Source organism: Peromyscus eremicus, chromosome 4 (genome assembly GCF_949786415.1).
Source record: "Peromyscus eremicus chromosome 4, PerEre_H2_v1, whole genome shotgun sequence".
Taxonomy (NCBI): Eukaryota; Metazoa; Chordata; class Mammalia; order Rodentia; family Cricetidae; genus Peromyscus; species Peromyscus eremicus.
In genome coordinates, this window is record NC_081419.1 from 800,085 (window position 1) to 816,791 (window position 16,707).

The 16,707-nt window shown below is 51.8% G+C and overlaps 3 protein-coding genes and 3 non-coding genes across 7 annotated transcripts; 4 read left to right on the top strand and 2 right to left on the bottom strand.

Annotated features, from left to right (window-relative positions):
* Positions 1-551: 551 nt before the first annotated feature.
* Positions 552-6,663, bottom strand: Surf6 (surfeit 6). 2 transcript variants are annotated; one of them, XM_059259853.1, is made up of 5 exons: positions 6,476-6,663; positions 4,136-4,293; positions 3,621-3,770; positions 2,077-2,277; positions 552-1,919 (listed from the first exon to the last, which is right to left on the bottom strand). In XM_059259853.1, the coding sequence occupies exons 1-5, from the start codon at positions 6,567-6,569 to the stop codon at positions 1,440-1,442; spliced, it is 1,083 nt and encodes a 360-aa protein (XP_059115836.1). In that variant the 5' UTR covers positions 6,570-6,663; the 3' UTR covers positions 552-1,439. The 2 variants fall into 2 exon arrangements, with proteins under 2 accessions (XP_059115836.1, XP_059115835.1); XM_059259852.1 differs by having other exon boundaries at positions 3,621-3,709; positions 4,090-4,293; positions 6,476-6,661.
* A 1,529-nt stretch (positions 6,664-8,192) lies between these two features.
* On the bottom strand, positions 8,193-13,534 carry Med22 (mediator complex subunit 22). The gene is made up of 5 exons (XM_059259869.1): positions 13,452-13,534; positions 13,141-13,299; positions 11,795-11,875; positions 10,916-11,124; positions 8,193-8,896 (listed from the first exon to the last, which is right to left on the bottom strand). Exons 2-5 carry the CDS (start codon positions 13,261-13,263, stop codon positions 8,707-8,709), a joined length of 603 nt encoding a protein of 200 aa, XP_059115852.1. The 5' UTR covers positions 13,264-13,299; positions 13,452-13,534; the 3' UTR covers positions 8,193-8,706.
* A 41-nt stretch (positions 13,535-13,575) lies between these two features.
* Positions 13,576-16,665, top strand: Rpl7a (ribosomal protein L7a). Its single transcript, XM_059259867.1, has 8 exons — positions 13,576-13,653; positions 13,856-13,976; positions 14,338-14,487; positions 15,297-15,437; positions 15,623-15,702; positions 15,956-16,086; positions 16,280-16,349; positions 16,503-16,665. The coding sequence occupies exons 1-8, from the start codon at positions 13,651-13,653 to the stop codon at positions 16,605-16,607; spliced, it is 801 nt and encodes a 266-aa protein (XP_059115850.1). The 5' UTR covers positions 13,576-13,650; the 3' UTR covers positions 16,608-16,665.
* Positions 14,185-14,258, top strand: LOC131910146 (small nucleolar RNA SNORD24). The gene has a single exon (XR_009379008.1). It is a non-coding gene; the product is annotated as a small nucleolar RNA SNORD24 (small nucleolar RNA).
* Positions 15,478-15,552, top strand: LOC131910139 (small nucleolar RNA SNORD36). The gene has a single exon (XR_009379001.1). It is a non-coding gene; the product is annotated as a small nucleolar RNA SNORD36 (small nucleolar RNA).
* Positions 15,815-15,886, top strand: LOC131910140 (small nucleolar RNA SNORD36). The gene has a single exon (XR_009379002.1). It is a non-coding gene; the product is annotated as a small nucleolar RNA SNORD36 (small nucleolar RNA).
* Positions 16,666-16,707: the final 42 nt, after the last annotated feature.

The window sequence follows — 16,707 nt, forward strand, 5'->3', positions numbered from 1 at the left end:
CCTGCCTAACTATAGCTGCCCAACATTCTAGATCTTTCCCCCCATTATTCCAGTGTATGAGGGCCATGACACCACAGTGTTGAGGCCAGTGCTCTCCTTTACTGCAGGCACTAAAGATTGATCTCAGGTCATCAGACTCACACAGGAAGTATCTAGATGACTTTTTCTTTTTGAGACAGGGTCTCTTGTAGCCTTGGCTGGCCTCAAACTCAGAGATCCACCTGCCTCTGCCTCCTGAGTGCTGTGAACTAAAGGCGTGCACCATAACATCCAACAATCACTTAATTCTGATCAGTCTGGTAATTACAAAGATACTCCAGCCCCACCACCCCACTCCTGCACCCACACCCTCACCTAGGAGGGTGACTCTGCACCTATAGACTGTCCATTCCTCTCACCTGGCTAACAGCAGTCCTACCTCCATTCACAACCTCGCCCTGGCCAGCACCCTAGGAGCCATTCTGCCCAGACTTCCTGTCACCAAAAACACACTGACACTTATCTTAGGGTTTCTATTACGGTGATAAAAACAAAATACCGTGACCAAAAGCAACTTGAGAAAAAGGTTTATTTCATGTTACATTTCCAGTAACAGTACATCGCCAAGAGAAGTCAGGGCAAGAACCTGGAGGCATGAACTAAAGCAAAAGCCACAGAGGAATGCTGCTTACTGGTTTGCTCCCCATGGCTAGCTTGGCCTGCTTTCCTATATAACCAGGACCACCAGCCCAGAGGTGGCACTGCCCATAAAGAACTGGGCCCTAGCACATCATTCACTAGTAAAGAAAATGTACCAGACTTGCCCACATGCCAATCTACTGGTTTTCTCTTCAGTTGAGGCTCCCTCTTCTCAGATAACTCTAGTTTGTGTTAAACTGACATAAACTAGCCAATATACCACTACATCCCAAGCCTCTGCCACCAGCTGGCCCACAGGCAGCCATGTGACCCAGGGCACATCCTGTGGACCTGGGACTCGGTTTTGTAGCTCTGGAGCTCTGGTCCAGAGACATGCCTGACTGGATCCGATTCTCTCAAGAATCCTGTGGGCTCTTACGTTGCCAGGAGCTTGTGAACACAGCAGTAGTCAAGACTTTTTGTTCTCATGGCCACTGGAAATACAGGTGGGCAGGAAGAGGTCAGTAGGGTGCCTCACCCCAATCTCTACTCCCCTGATCTGGAGCCTTCAGAAACATGTACACACACACACACACACACACACACACACACACACTCACAAAACTTGTGCATAGATCCCTTTATCCCTCCCAGGGACTGGAGGGCACTGTCCTACTTAAGGATGATGCCAAAGCATCCTGTTGGCACACAACTAGAGCCCTCACTATGGCTGTGTGGTGCAAGAATGTGTAGATCTCATGCAGGAGACCCACAGTCTGTCACCTAGGTGCCCAGGGAGGAACCCGGCAGGTGCGAGCTGCTCAGGAGAGGCCCGCACGCTCCAGGTCCTGTGGCAGCACCCGGCCCTTCTTGCGGGCCTTCTGCAGTCGCCGCTCGGCCCGCGCGGCCTTCTTCTTGCGCAGGTTCTGGCGCCGCTTGTCCTGCCGCTGCTGCATCTTCTCCACCACGTGCTCCGAGCGCTTCTCCCACCGGCGCTGCCGCTGCGCCTTGCGCTTCTCCTTGCGCTTCAGGGCTTCCTGCAGCAGGTGCTCGTTGTCACGGATCTTCACGCCCTCCGCCTTGTACAGCAAGTTGGTCCACTTCATCTTGGCCTCCAGCTCCTGGGCCTTGCCTGCGTCCTGATCCCGCAGCTCCTCCAGCCGGTCCTGCCGCGCCTGTAGACGCTCCAGCAGCTGCCTGTAGTTCCTGCCCGTCAGTGGCGTCAGGTTCCCTTTCACCTTCTGCCGCTTCTCCTTCTTACGCTGGGCTTTGCTGGCCGGCTCATCTTCAGTCACTTCCACCTACAGGTAAAAGCACATCAATGAGATGGCACACCGATCTCACCAGCGACACAGACCGATGACTTCTGTCCCCTTAGACAGGAGTCAACAGCATGCACCTACACCATCAGCAAGGTGCAAAGTTGGGCCAGAGGCACCCAGCCCAGACAACCCCCACCTTATTAAAGATCAGCCCCGACTCCTGCGGCTCCTTGCAGGCCCCTTCTGGGGGTGCCTCGGCTGGCTCCTCCTTTTTCCCAGCCTTTGCAGCCTTTTCCTTTGCTCGAAGTTCTTTCCGCTTCCTCTTCTTCCGTTCCCTCTCCTGCTTCCTCCGCTGCCGTTTCTCTAGAGTGGCAGCTGACAGCTCCTTGGTGGTGCCCTGGGGGTAAAAGAGAAAAGGTGGGGGTTCATTCATTACGGTTTTCTCAGTCTCGAAGTCTTCTGTCTGGCACATGGCTGAGATGAGAGGAAATCCTCATGCAGGACCCAAGTCCATGGCGTCCATGTTTCACCAGTATATAACCTGTTGTTACCCAGATGCGAATAGCACCAGTGTGGTGAGGAACCCCTAGAAAGGATCATGGCTCCAGTTCCCTGGCCCCCTCAGCATGCCAGAGCACCTCATCTTGCACATGGTCATCCACTGTCCTAGAATTCAGAACTTAGGTTGGGTTTCTAGGATAGAGTGCCTGTCCTAACCACTGTATATTCTGCTCACGACAGACACAGGCTGAGTGTTCTCTGTATCCCTTCCTGCGATAGCCAGAGAGAGCACTGTGTACGTGACCAACTCAGGCCTGTGCTGCAGGATAGAGGGCCTTGAGCCTTGCTCCCCTTAGGAACCTGGAGTCAGTGAGTAGCATATATTGGGAGAGTGAGAAGTTAAAATTCAAGAACAGAGCCTTAGAAATCGGAGTGCAGGAGGGTGGCCACCACCAGGTAGCACTAAGTCAGGGCTAGTCAGGTCACCTCACTTCTGGACACTGACCTTTAGAGGCTATACTCTACCCATGTGGCATCAGTGGAGGCAGTTCCCCAAAGGAAGGAGGTCATGCTTCTCTGAGGGACACAGAGCATTGAGGAGGCAGATGACTCTGGGGACTGAGGTACTGCAAGAAAGGAACTATACCTGCTACCTCAACCAAGAGGTGCCCTGTTGTGGAATATCAGTTAAAGATGCATTACATTTGCTTATGCTGTGGAATATTTGTTTAATGATACAAAGATGTGTTGCATTCTTTTATGTTGCATTTGTTTAACTCTGTAAAGCTGCGTTACTCTGCCTGTCTAAAACACCTGATTGGTCTAATAAGGAGTTGAATGGCCAATAGCAAGGCAGGAGAGAGGAACATGCAGGTCTGGCATGCAGATAGAATAAACAGGAAAAGAGGGAGAGCAAGAAGAGAACACCAGGGGCCAGCCACCCAGCCATACAACCAGACGCAGAGTAAGGAGAGAGAAAGGTAAAAGCCCAGAGGCAAAAGGTAGATGAGATAATTTAAGTTAAAAAAAGCTGGCTAGAAACAAGCCAAGCTAAGGCCAGGCATTCCTAAGTAAGAATAAGTCTCTGAATATTTAATTGGGAACTGAGTGGTGGGCCCCCAAAGAGAAAGAGTAAAACAAAAAACGAACTACACTGCTCCACACCCCACGCTGGCACAGAAATGGGGAGGGAAAACTCTGCAAGTCTGCTCCAGGTGCTCAGGAAGACTCCCCATTTACCTGGCCCCGAGCCAGCTGGATCTTCTCATGCAGCCGCTGTCGCAGGAAATCCAGTGCAAAGACAGAATCAGGTGCTGTGACTTGGCTATCTGCAGGGAAGGAGACTAGGCTGGAAGAGGAGCTTCCCCACCACCATTCCTCCCTCCCTTCCTTCCTTCCTTCCCCAGTGCCACTTGTGGATTTACAGGCCACCAGTAAGTTCCAACCTAGCTCCTTTAGACAGGTAACAACTGCATCATGAGGTTGGTCACTATGACATTAGAAAAACAGTGTTTGTTATCACCTTGTCACCTGGCTGTCATGTGGCACTGGACCATCATGCGCTCTGTCTTCTATTCTGCTCCTATGATCTCCCTCACTGAAAAGTCTTGTACCATTACCATAAACCTGTTGGTACTTTTGAGCAGTGGGGACATTTGCCTCTAGGTCCCATCCCAGCTCTGACCAGGCATGTTTTGGAGGCCCTCACCTTCAGGAGACTCCAGGGAGCTGGGGTTCTTCTCTTGTTTGGATACTGTTGGTTTCTTAGCCCTAGAAGAGGTGGGAGCCGTCTTCCCTACGGGCTTAGTCTTGTGTTCTGTAGCTTTCTGTCCCTGCTCCTGAGATTTCTTTTGTGTTTTCTTCCTTTTCTTTTTCGGGGGCCCGGCAGCTTCCAAGCGTTTTGTTCTGCCAGCTGAAATGCAGAACAAGCTGAATCCCTTCTCTCTCACCAATTCAGCAAAGAAAGATCCTGCAAAGGCACTGATCCCAGTGATCCAAAGGACCAGGTGGCTAAGCCAGTGCCACCTGTCCAGAGCTTAGTGCCACCAACAGCCTGGGCAGCAGGTGGCCACACATCTGTAATCCCAGCATTTGGAAGCTAAGGCACTAAGACTGCTGAGAGTTTGAGGCTAGGCTGGGCTACATAGCGAGACCTTGTCTCAAAAAACAAAAATAAACAATTTTTTAAGAAATCTAAACTACACTCACACACCTGACCCAGCAGATATGTGTCTGAGGAATAGACCACAAAGCCAGGTTTCAGGTTGGTCATTACCACATTATCTAAATATAAACACCCACTTCCAGGAACAAATGATGGTCCTGCTACGTAGGACACTTTCTCCTTACTACCCCAAACTGAACACTTGGCTCATGTATAGCAATTTCCTCCTGGATAAAACCTTCCATCTTGGGGGGAAGCTCCTTCAGCTCAGGAACTAAACACCAAGCTTCAGGAAGTCCTGGAACTGACCAGATTCACTAGCCCCTTCTTCCCCAAGCATATACAAGAGGAAGGCCAAGTGACTCTGAGTCAAGCAAGACCACATGGAATAGACACTCTCCAACCTGTTGAGCTGCCTACAAGTAGTGCAGTGCTCTCCAGGTTTCTAGCTTTCGAGAGCCGTCACCCATGCTGGGGTGGGCTTTGGTGACACAGTAGTACTCATACTTTGGGCCTGTCATTGCTGCGTCTGCAAAGACCGATGGACTCATTAGAATTGCAGTGGTGTAGAAAGGCTGGAATGTTGCAGGCCCAGAGGACAATTACCTTATCTCAAGTTAGCTTTAATCCCATGAATAATCCATTTCTTGCCCACCTCTATATCTGTGACTAATAGATAAAAACCTTTTTGAATCTATTAACTCAGCAGATCAACCTAAAAGTTAAGAATGTCATCAGCACCAGGCGTGGTGGTACACGCCTTTAATCCCAGCACTTCTGGAGATGGAGGCAGAGGCAGGCAGATCTCTGAGTCAAGGACAGCCTGGCCTACAGAGTTCCAGGACAAAGCTACACAGAGAAACCCTGTCTCAAAAAACAAAAACAAAAATGTCATCAACATCTGGGCCTAGAAAAGCTTCCCACATCTTGCTATAACTACCTGATGTATACACCAATGTATTTTAAACTTGCCTTGGCTTTCTTTGTTCTGAAACTGCTTCAAGAACATTTTGTGTTGGAAAGTGGAATTTGGGGTAAACAAAATCCGTGTTCACAGGCCACGGTCATTCAAAATGGGCTCCAGAATAAGGTGAGGGCTGTGAATTTCTGGAATTCACGGTGATCTGCCTTGCTTCTGCTTGCCAAGCATTGGTATTAAAGGCATCTGGACCATGATTGCCACTGCCCCCGCCCCAAAAGACTCATTCACTCATTCATTCATTTTATGAGTGTTGTAAGTATGTATGTCTGTGTATCATAACCGTGTCTGTTGCCGTTGGAGGATAGAAGAGAGTATAAGATTCCCTGGAACTGGAATTAAGGGACTGTTGTAAGCTGCCACATAGATGCTGGGAACCGAATATGGGTTCTATACAAAAGTAACAAGTGCTCTTAACCGCTGAGCCATCTCTCCAGTTCTTCCTTTTACTTTTTGGGAGGGTTTCCTGAAGTTGCCCACGCAGAGGTGAACTTATCAATGTATACAGCCCAGACAGGCCTGCGGGCCTGAGGCCTCCCCACGAACCAGGCCCAGCGGCAATGAACTCTTTATGATGAAAGATATACTTTCACTTCTAACGATGAGGAAATGTTAGCATTTTAAACTAAACGTCCAAGAATGGAGTGTACGTACTCTCAACGCATGAAACACACACGGACAAGAACTGAAAGACAACACCAGACAGTGAGAAAACTTGACCTCTTCATACTTTACTAGCGAGCACGTTTTTCGTTCCGTTCGAGTCTGGTAGTTCCCTAACCACCTTCCCCTCCATCAGGGCCCAGCGCCCTCAGGAGCCGTAGCTGTCCCAGCGAGTACCAGCGAGTACCGGCTCACTCTTGTATCACGCGTGGAGGGTCGGATCCAACCTAACAGCGGGCCCGTGCGACGGCATCCACTCCCAAAGGCTGCTCGGGTAGGCTGCCTTACCCCACTCGCTCCTCCGCCGCTCGGGGCCAGGCTGTGCGCAGATCTTCTTGGCCAAGTCCTGCAGATAAGTATCCTTGGCTTGCAGAGAGGCCATGGCTGGAGACCAGGGCTGTCGCCACGCTCGGCGGTTCCCACGGCTCTATGGCCCACCGGAAGCACCATGCATGCAGGCACTGACAGCCGAGCGTTCGATTGCGGAGCCCGACCACGCCGGAAGTGCCGTGTGCGCAGGCGCCGCCAGGCCAACGCTCGCTATTAGCTCAGGAGCACCGGAAGCCACCACCCAAGTATTTGTTTCAGTCCAAACCACAGTGTACGCAGCCGCGGCCCACTCAGAGCTCGATTAGCCAGGCCTAAGGGGCCGGCTAGTCCTTAACCTGGAGGCGTTTCTCTGAAAGAAGTAACCTGTAACATGAGATCCGCACCGGTTCGGCCAAGCGTCGGGACTTCAGTCCCTCCCTCTCCGCCCGGCAAAAGGAAGCCATTCTGGCTCCTTCCCTATCATTGGCCTGAAGCCCAGAATCCGACCCAGCACCCCACAGCCACTCACAGCAAACCACCACACACAGCAAAACACAAACAGGTATAAAAAAAATGTGGGGTGACAACCGGAGACATGAGTATGGCGTGGATCCTAGATTACATGCAGTAGTCAGGCATCTCAGTTGTTTCGATGGCACTGGGCCTTTAGGGGTGAAAACCCCCTTGCAGGCTTGCAGATGGCATTGAAATGGCTTATATATGAGGAAATGGAGGGAAAAGCGAGTCTGTAGTAGGGCCTGAACAGGCCTTGCTATACACATGGCTACGTAGAGCTTTTTGCGTGGGTCTCGGTCACTCACAAGTTAATGCTCGTGGGGGGGAAAAAAAAAGGTGATACAGAAGTTACATCACTGTTGACTCTGAGTTTCTAGAAAACTGAATCCCTGTCTGTGTCTCTGGGAGCAGTGCCCCCAGCAGCACAAGTTGGAGAAAGGCAATTTTTGCTTTTAAATGTTAAGGACAGAATTGACCAAACAGAATAAAACACAATGTCTTTCATTAAGATTTTTGGAAACCCTTCCAAACCGTTGTTTCTAGTGTTCCCCCAAACTCCTCCACCCTGTGACTAAGCTTTCTCCGTAACACTTAAGAGCTCTTCCAGCAGTTAACATTGCAGATATCACTCTGATGGAAAACCCCCTCATTGGGGCAGTGACTTTCCCCTAGCTACCCACTTGTGTGCTACCTTCTGTTTGGCTATGTAGGTGCTGGGCCACCTGATGACCAGCCCATGTTCCTCATGGCTGACTACTTTCATGAATGAAACTTGCTCACCATAGTTACGGGTGACAGGCTGAAGGCCAGTATCATGATTTCTGCATGTCAGTGATGAGCCTGGTACAGAGAGGCAATGGGGTCTGAGTTCCTAGTTGTTTCTGCTACTTAATTTCTCAGCCTGTGGCTCTAGACACACCCCTTCCAAGCCCATGCCCACTCCAAGATGCAGACATGACAGCGCTAAGCTGGGGTGGCAGAAATGGGTGGCACCAGAAGTACAGGTGCTTCAGTCTCTTATCTTGAAGTAATGGCAGATTTTTCATCCATTTACCAAAATGTCAAGGACCTGGTAGACGCTAGCGGGAGAGGGGTCACCCGGGAGCCCAAGGCTATACGAGGAGGGGGGCTATTGCTCAAGGAACCCAAGGGCAGTCTTGGACTGATCAGAAAAGAAAGATGAACAACACAAAAAAGGAATGTTTTATTCAACAGTTTTATCACAAAAGTAGCAGAATGAAAATGGCGGCAGAACCCAGGAAGATGCCCTGGCTAGCTGCCTCTCAGTCTTGCTAGGACTGTCAGATATGGCACAGACAATTGTGCTCCAGGCACCAGGCAGTGGACAGGGCTCTCTACACAGGAGCCTGAGCCAAGGATGGGTGGCTGGACTTGGCTAAGGTCCACCGAGCACCTCCCAATTCTAAACAGCTGAGGATGTGTTCCTATCACCAGCCACCCTCCCTACTCAAGGTCCGCAATGGGACAATCCATCTGGCAGTCAGGAAGGTAGCCACTAGAGAGGAAGAGCCATCTGCCTGTAAGTAACTGAACATCATTCCCAACTATCACAGGGAAGTGGCCCTGGCCTGGCCACGTTCCTGAGTCCCCAAGTGGGAGCTGAGACTGACAGGACTTCCTTTCTGATAACTAGGGCCCTGGGGAGGGCTACCTGAGAGGGTACCCCAAGAGGCTCAGGTGTGTTCTGTGGGGCCTGAACCACTACCATGGGAGTGGACAGGGGCTGCAGACTGCAGGGGACCAGCACCAGTCTCCGGGGATGCCAGAAGAGGGGCAGAGAGGCCATCAGCAGAATCTGTGTCGAGGTCCAGCCTCCAGTAAGCTTCACATAGAGGTAGGTCATTAGCTTCGCAGAGACTTGAGCTTTGCCACCACAAGAAACCCCCAGGAGTGACAGGAGCAGGCAGAGGAAAGCCAGGGAGGGGAAAGCAAGACAGACGCAGAGTTAAGAAATGAACATCACCTGACTGCCTCCCCTTCCTCTCCTGTACTGGCCCCTCGGCTACCAGTTCTAGCCGCCCTTGCAGCCAAAGAAAGAAGGCCATGTGACTTAGGCAAGCTCTCCCCACGGGCCACATGCCCTTCCTGACACTTGGGACTCCCCTTGTCCCTGTGGGTCTCCTCCCATCCTGACCACCCACCCTTTACCAGCAGGGTAGTGGTAAGACTTTGCAAAGATCATGGTGGCAGAGACCTGTGTCTGTCCCTATCAGGGAATTGGCCTAACTATAAAAAGTCAGGAGCAGAGGTCCAGCATTTCTCTACACACCACTGCTCCAGCCCTATAGCTTCATGCACTCCATTTCCCCATGTTATACAGGGAAGACCAGAGGTGGGAAGAGAGAAGGATTAACCTCAGCGGTCATGGCAGTGGTTACCTGGAGCACATCTGTTTCCACAGCTGTCTAATATGCACAAGGCCCTGGCCCCATACCTGCCCCCAGCAGTCCCTCTCAGAACTACCCAGAAGAGTAGCATCCCCAGAAGAGTGGAGGGGAGGCAAAGCCAGAATTAGCAAGCAGTGAGTATATAGGCAGGAGTAGCTGTACAGAGGTGAAGCTGGGCAGCTGCTGGTGGTGTGGGCATGAAGCTGATAGGGGCAGATGAAACCCACTGGCCTCTGCACAGAAGAGCACTGACATTTAACATAATTCATAGGCAGAGGGGCAGATGCTTTACCATGAGGAATATGGAAAAGGTGACTGCCCAGAGGGGACACAGGTTGTCCCAGAAACCCATGCAGGTGACACAGAGAAACTAAGGCTTTGGAAACCTGATAATCTGGGTTTCTGTCATCCTAAGCAGTTTCATCCCCAGGGTTTCTCTATCAACCCCTGTAGCAGGGCTGAGTCACTGTCCCAAGACTGATCCACCTAGGAGCCCTTGAAGCGGTAAATGTCCAAAGGGTAGTGACAGGAAGATGTGAAGGAATTCTTCCTGGGTGAGTGGCAAGCTCTGCCTTTTGGGGATAGAGGATATGGTCCCCTTTGTTTGCTAAGCTGATCAATACTGGGACCAAGGATAGCCCCAGAACTCTCTGGAAAACTTTAGAACTGCTCCAGCTGGGCAGTGACACTGAGTCTAGGATGGGGAAAGCAAGCCCTAGACCACACACCACCCAGTCATGGAGCAGCACATCTACCACTGGGGAAAACAGGTTTGCCTGGGAGAGGGTGCTGCTGGACGGAACCTTAATACCAAGCTAAGGGGGTCTGAGCAAGGCCGTCATTCTCTAGCCTCAGCTTCCCAAATATTTCATATTGTACTCTTAATTTCTCAAGGCCTCGCTGGTTAGGAAAGTATCAGGTTTCAAGTGGCCCTGAAGAGGACTAGGTGACAGATCCTACCTACTGCTATCCTCTGGGGCAAGCATAGGTCTGATACCAGGAGGCTCCAGGACCACGAGGACATCCAAGTATCTCAAAGCCACCGTGCTTGAGCTCCTTCCCCAGTCCAAGTGTTCACCATCTCTACACTGTGGAGTCTGACGATACCCACATGGAACTGAATCTCTGGGCAAGCAGTAGGCAGTGGTGTCCCGGAGGCCCCAAGAGGCCAATCCAGCCTGGGCTGAAATGTCTAGACAGAGATTTACAGCAGTAAAGCAGAGACTGCACTGCCCAGGAGGGCTTCCTTGCCCCCTGGGGGGTACCCTTCTCTGGCCTCAGCGGCTGACACCAAGTCCTGTGATTTTCACCCCACTTCATTGAGGGGAGGCCTGGGCACCAGCTGGTGGCTGGCTGTGACTGTCTGTCCATCAAATGCTCTAGTCAGGGGTTTTGCTGCCAAGGAGGGCTGGAAAAACACAAGGCCCTTGAAGGCCCTAGTTGGCCTGGGCAGGCAGCAGGTACCACCTGCATGCGAGTCCAGCCCTATTTGTACCTGGACGAGTAGTATTCCTCCTCCAGCTCATACAGGTCGATGGAGACCTCGTCCCGCAGGGTGATGAGCTTTCGATCACACTCTTCCTGCAGGGCGCGCAGCTGCTGGTTTCGCTGGTCAATGGCTTCGTTCACAGATGGGAAGTCATTGAGGATCAGGAACTGCTTGAGATCAGATACCAGCTTCATCAGTGACTCGCCAGCTCGGACCTGCCACCATCATAATCAGGATATGAGAGGAGGTGAAGACAGTGACCCTGCTCTGTGTAACGGATGCTGGGCCAACAGTGGGTTCTCTGGAAATCTCAACTTCATGGTCCACAAAGAAAAGTACTAGCCTGCACAAAGCCATCTGTGAGGACAGAGAAGGAACTGGGAAGGCATGATCAGAACCCACCCCGACCACGGGTGGAGTAAGTTTGCTTACTTCAAGGAGCTTTCCCTCCCAACCAACCACTCACACCATGTATACATCCTGTGCTCTCACTCAAAGCCAACAGAAGACTATGCCCTGGGTTTCCTCCTGCAAGGATTCACTGGGGTCTTTGCCCCACACATTGTCATTTGCTGGTACCCACTGCACAGACTCTGGCCTACTGGGCTTTCCCTGTAAGATCAAGAGGGGCTCACATTTTACATGACAAAAGGCCGTCTGCCTTTCCATTTACAACCAGCCTTGGGGAACCTTCATGTCAGCAAGAAGGGCTGCCTTCCTCCTGACTACTACTGTCTATTGCCACACCCCCTCACCCCCCCACCCCCCAGTGACCACTAGGGACAGTTTCCTAAAATGTGCTCTGCCCCACCCCACTGTTCTCTTGTGCTGCTCTGGACTCCATCCAAGACCCCTAGAGGGGTGTTTTCCACCCTTGCCACTCACGATGTTGGCAGCTCGCACGTGCATCTCGTAATTGTCCTGTTCACCCTGAGTAGCCCGCGACACCTGTGTCTCATCCTCAATCTGGGGACAAATAAGAAAGCCTAGAATCAGCCCAGGCAGCCACCTGGCTTAGCCTGGCTCATAGGAACCCAACAACTAACAGCCACCACCCCACCCTGAGTGCCATCACCACAGCCTGCCTGCTTATCAGGCCTTCCTGCGTACCCAGCACTCTACCTCCTATCTAGACAGCTGGCAATGTCCACTCCAACCCCCTCTTGTTCTGTGGGTGACAATAGGTGACTTCATCACATCAAAAGGACACTGCCAAGTCTTTTTGAGAAAGTTTACACGAAATAAGATGCTCAATAAAGGAGTAAAAGGACAAGTTTTTATTTTTGGTTTTTTTCAGACAGGGTTTCTCTGCGTAGTTTTGGTGCCTGTCCTGGAACTCGCTCTGTAGACCAGGCTGGCCTCGAACTCACAGAGATCCGCCTGCCTCTGCCTCCCGAGTGCTGGGAATAAAGGTGTGTGCCACCACTGCCCAGCGTAAGACAAGATTTTTTTATCTTTGTTTTTAAGGCAGGGTCTCATGTAACCCAGGCTGCCCTGAACTTCTGATCCTACCTCCACTTCCTGAATCCTGACATTAAAGAGCTGTGCCAACATCTAGTTTATTCAGTGCTAGGGACCAAACACAGGGCTTTGTAACTGCTAGGCAAGCACTTCACAATCTCAACATCCCCAGCCAGAAAGTGCCTTTTCAAGTGACCCCTCCTGGGCAGGCACCGTATTGAGCAGCTAACTAAGGAGGGCTTCCTCACAAAAGCCTGAACTGCTGTTCCCAGCTTACAGATGGACCAGCTAGCGACTGACAGATCTCAGCGGTCTTGAGGCATCTCAGAAATAAATAGAGCAGCAGTTCTCAACATGGCGATTCTTAACAGTTGCAAAATTCGTTATGAAGTAGCAACAAAAATTAATGTCTGGTGGGGGGGTCACCACAACATGAGGAACTGTATTAAAGGATCAAACTCATCGGTCATCACAACGATCTACGGCATGGGGGACACTCAGCCCAGGTGCCCACTGCCCAGTAACTAAAGTAGAGCCCTGGCAGTTTCGTCCAGAGTCCTCTACTCTGCTCTACCCACGATTGTCATTATGTGGCTTTTCTATTTACCTGCTGACCTTTACTTCTGACACCTCGTCGCTCCCACTCGCACCAGACTTGATCACATTCCCTTTGCATCCCCACCCCTGCAGCAGAATCTAGACATGTACCCAGACCCCAGGGGAAACCAGTTCCTGCCTTCTCGTATGGCCTCGGAACAGCGTCCACGCACCTTGGCGGTCTTGATGATCTCGGTGAAGTTGTCCATGATGGACTTGATGTCGTCTTTGAGCCGCTTGTTGTAAGACTGCAGGAGCGTCTCCTTGCTCTGGGGCAGGGCTCTCTGCTGGGCCATGACAGACCCTGGGTGAGAGCCCCAGGCTGGTCTGACCTGGGGGGTGGTAAGGAGGGCTTTCACTACATCAGCTCCCTCCGCGAACACAGGCCCGCAGCGGGCCCTCCCCACGCAGGCGCACAGCACCCACTCCTGCACGCGGCTTTTGCTCCCTACTACCGCCCGCCGCCACTCGGGACCCACGGTACCTTGCCGGGTCCTGCCGCCCTCAGCGAACGCGCAGCCGCGACTCCGCACGCCCCCGCCCAGGCCCCGCCCCCGCCGACCGAGTGCCCAGTGCGTCAGTCGCTTTAAATCCGAAATCCCGCGCCGGCTCTCGCGATCTCCGCGGCTGCTTACATATTACCCACAATTCCCTTTTCTTTCTCTCTCCTCCAGCCGAGCAAGATGGTGAGTGATCGCGGTCCCTCGCGTCATCCGCCTCCATCCGCCACCCGCCGCCGTCTCGCGGGGTCTGCGGACTCCCTTGGCGCTTCGGGGCCCTGCGCTGAAAGGGAGCGGCAGCGAGCGGCGCGCCGGGAGCGCCCCTGCCGTCCGATGGGACGGCGCCGGCGGGAGACACAGCCTCACGGGGTTTCTCTCTCCTGTGCAGCCCAAGGGGAAGAAGGCCAAGGGGAAGAAGGTGGCCCCGGCCCCCGCCGTCGTGAAGAAACAGGAGGCCAAAAAGGTGGTGAATCCTTTGTTTGAGAAAAGGCCCAAGAACTTCGGCATTGGTAAGTGGGATCGAAGCGCTTTCCCGACGGCGGGGCGGTGGTTCCAGGGGGCTTGGGGTGGGGATGGTCTCCGCCTGGAGAGCCGGGCTCCGTCCCTTAACAGACGCGGACGGTGGCCTTCGAGGGCCGCCCTGGCTCGGAGATGGGTACTTGGGCTATTGTGCTTGCTGGCAGGCCGTGGCTTGCTGTTAGAAGGGGTTGTGTTGTGTGCAGATGATGGAAAAGAATATTTGCTATCAGAAAAATGGTGATGACATTTGAACCACCAAGATCGCTGATGCACCAACGCCCGCCTAAGTGCCCAGATGCCGGCTGGCTCAACGGTGACTCCTCATCCGTAGTGTCACTCTTTATTTCCCAGGGCAGGACATCCAGCCCAAAAGAGATCTCACACGCTTCGTCAAATGGCCCCGCTACATTAGGCTGCAGCGGCAAAGAGCCATCCTCTACAAGCGGCTCAAAGTACCTCCTGCCATTAACCAGTTCACACAGGCCCTGGACCGGCAAACAGGTGAGGTTGTGTGTCAGGGGCCCGGTTTCGTGTTTCCAGGGCACGAAATTGGGCCTGAGTTTGTCCTTTTCAGTGTGTCTTCACATTAGAACAGTGGTGGTGCAGGGAGGTGGTTCCAGAAGGAAAAGGGGTACTGAGCAAGTGTGAGAGCTGAGGATTCTCAGCATCCATAGATGGGGTCCCTAGTCACTACCTGAAACAGCCAACAAACTTAACGTATTAGTAAGGTGGGGAGGCATATGAGGAAGATGCCCAACATTGACCCCTGGCATTCTTCCCTGCACATACCACACACAAGGGTAGGTCTGGGGAGGGGGGTTGTGGAGATGGTCTCTATGTTGTTCTGGGCTCCTTATGTAGACCCAGGCAGGCTTTGAACTCGAGATCCTGCTTCCCAAGTGCTGGGATTATAGGCGTGTACCACGAGGATGGTTTTTGTTTTAAGCTTTTTACAAATTTGTTTGGCCCGGCGGCAGTGGCACACACCTTTAATCCCAGCACTCGGGAAGCAGAGGCAGGCAGATCTCTGGTCTACAGAGTGAGTTCCAGGACAGGTACCAAAACAACACGGAGAAACTGTCTCGACAAACAAAAAAAAAAATTGGTTTTAGTGTAAGTTTATGCCACGGCTGTACGAGGGTTCAGAGACCCTCCACATAGGCCTGTAATGCCTTTTAAGTGACAACAGTTAGAATCAGGCTGAGCATGAGATTGCTTGCCAAGTAACTACAGTACTCAAGAAACTACGTAGCAAATCTAAAAAAAAAAAAATTCAAGCCTAGAGTCTAACTGAAGAATTATTTTCCCAGCTACCCAGCTGCTTAAGCTTGCTCACAAGTACAGGCCAGAGACAAAGCAGGAGAAGAAGCAAAGGCTGCTGGCCCGTGCTGAGAAGAAAGCTGCTGGCAAAGGGGACGTCCCAACTAAGAGACCACCTGTCCTCCGAGCGGGTAGGTGACCCCTGGGGAAGGAAGGGTGGTAGGGCAGGCTGTGCAATGATGTGTGAATTTCTTCACCTGAAATCACTGTGAAGAGTGAAGTCGAGCTTTTTAACCCTGAGTCACAGCTTGGTGGAACTGCTTTTTATGTGACTGTAGCAGCCCAAGCACTGAGGCAAAGTGGTTGTGTGTTCCAGGGGTCAATACAGTCACCACCTTGGTGGAGAACAAGAAGGCTCAGCTGGTGGTGATTGCCCACGATGTAGACCCCATTGAGGTAGGTCTGGTGGTTTTTAGCATCAAGTGCAGAACCAGGGTCCTGTGTTGCCTCTGGAAGGGTGGAGTCAGTTTTGCTGAGTTTGGGGAAAAGGGATCAGTTTGTGTGGCTCTTGCAGTGATGTGAATCTTTGACTGAAGGAGCTTTGATGTGCAGTTACATGAGCTTTTTAACCCTGAGCATTTGCCACAAAGAAGCAGTGCAGCTCCTGCTTCTTGTGCTCCAAACGCCTACAGCTCGTGCTTGCTTCTAGCTGGTGGTCTTCCTGCCTGCCCTGTGTCGAAAGATGGGGGTCCCCTACTGCATCATCAAGGGAAAGGCCAGGCTGGGGCGGCTGGTCCACAGGAAGACATGCACCACTGTTGCCTTCACACAGGTTAACTCGTGAGTATTCATGCTTATCCCTAAGCTTCCCTTAACTCCCAGGTTTGGGAACCATTTGCCAATGATGGCTAAGAATTTCTTCACCTGAATCAGCTGTGTGGTCATACTGTGTCTGAGGCAAAAACAAAAGCTTATAGGAAAAATTACTCCTGCTTCCCAAAGAGTAACAAAGCCTTTCCCCTTTCCTTGCCAGGGAAGACAAGGGTGCTCTGGCTAAGCTGGTGGAAGCTATTAGGACCAATTACAACGACAGATATGATGAGGTAAGCAGCTCTATACAGAACGTGGGTTGGTTAGTGCTTGAAGCAGCTGGATTCGAGTACCCACTTGGAACCATTGAATATAGGACGTTAGCTGATACATGCATTAGAGGGTAGGGTGTCAGGCCAAACTGACTGCTGTTTCTGTCATTTCAGATCCGCCGCCACTGGGGAGGCAACGTCCTGGGTCCTAAATCTGTGGCTCGGATTGCCAAGCTGGAAAAGGCAAAGGCCAAAGAACTCGCCACTAAATTGGGTTAAATGTACACTGCTAAGTTTTCTGTACATAAATATAATTACAAACTTACCTTCCATCTAATGGTCTTTGGTTATTTGGGTTAGCGTGCTTAAATTGGTGGTG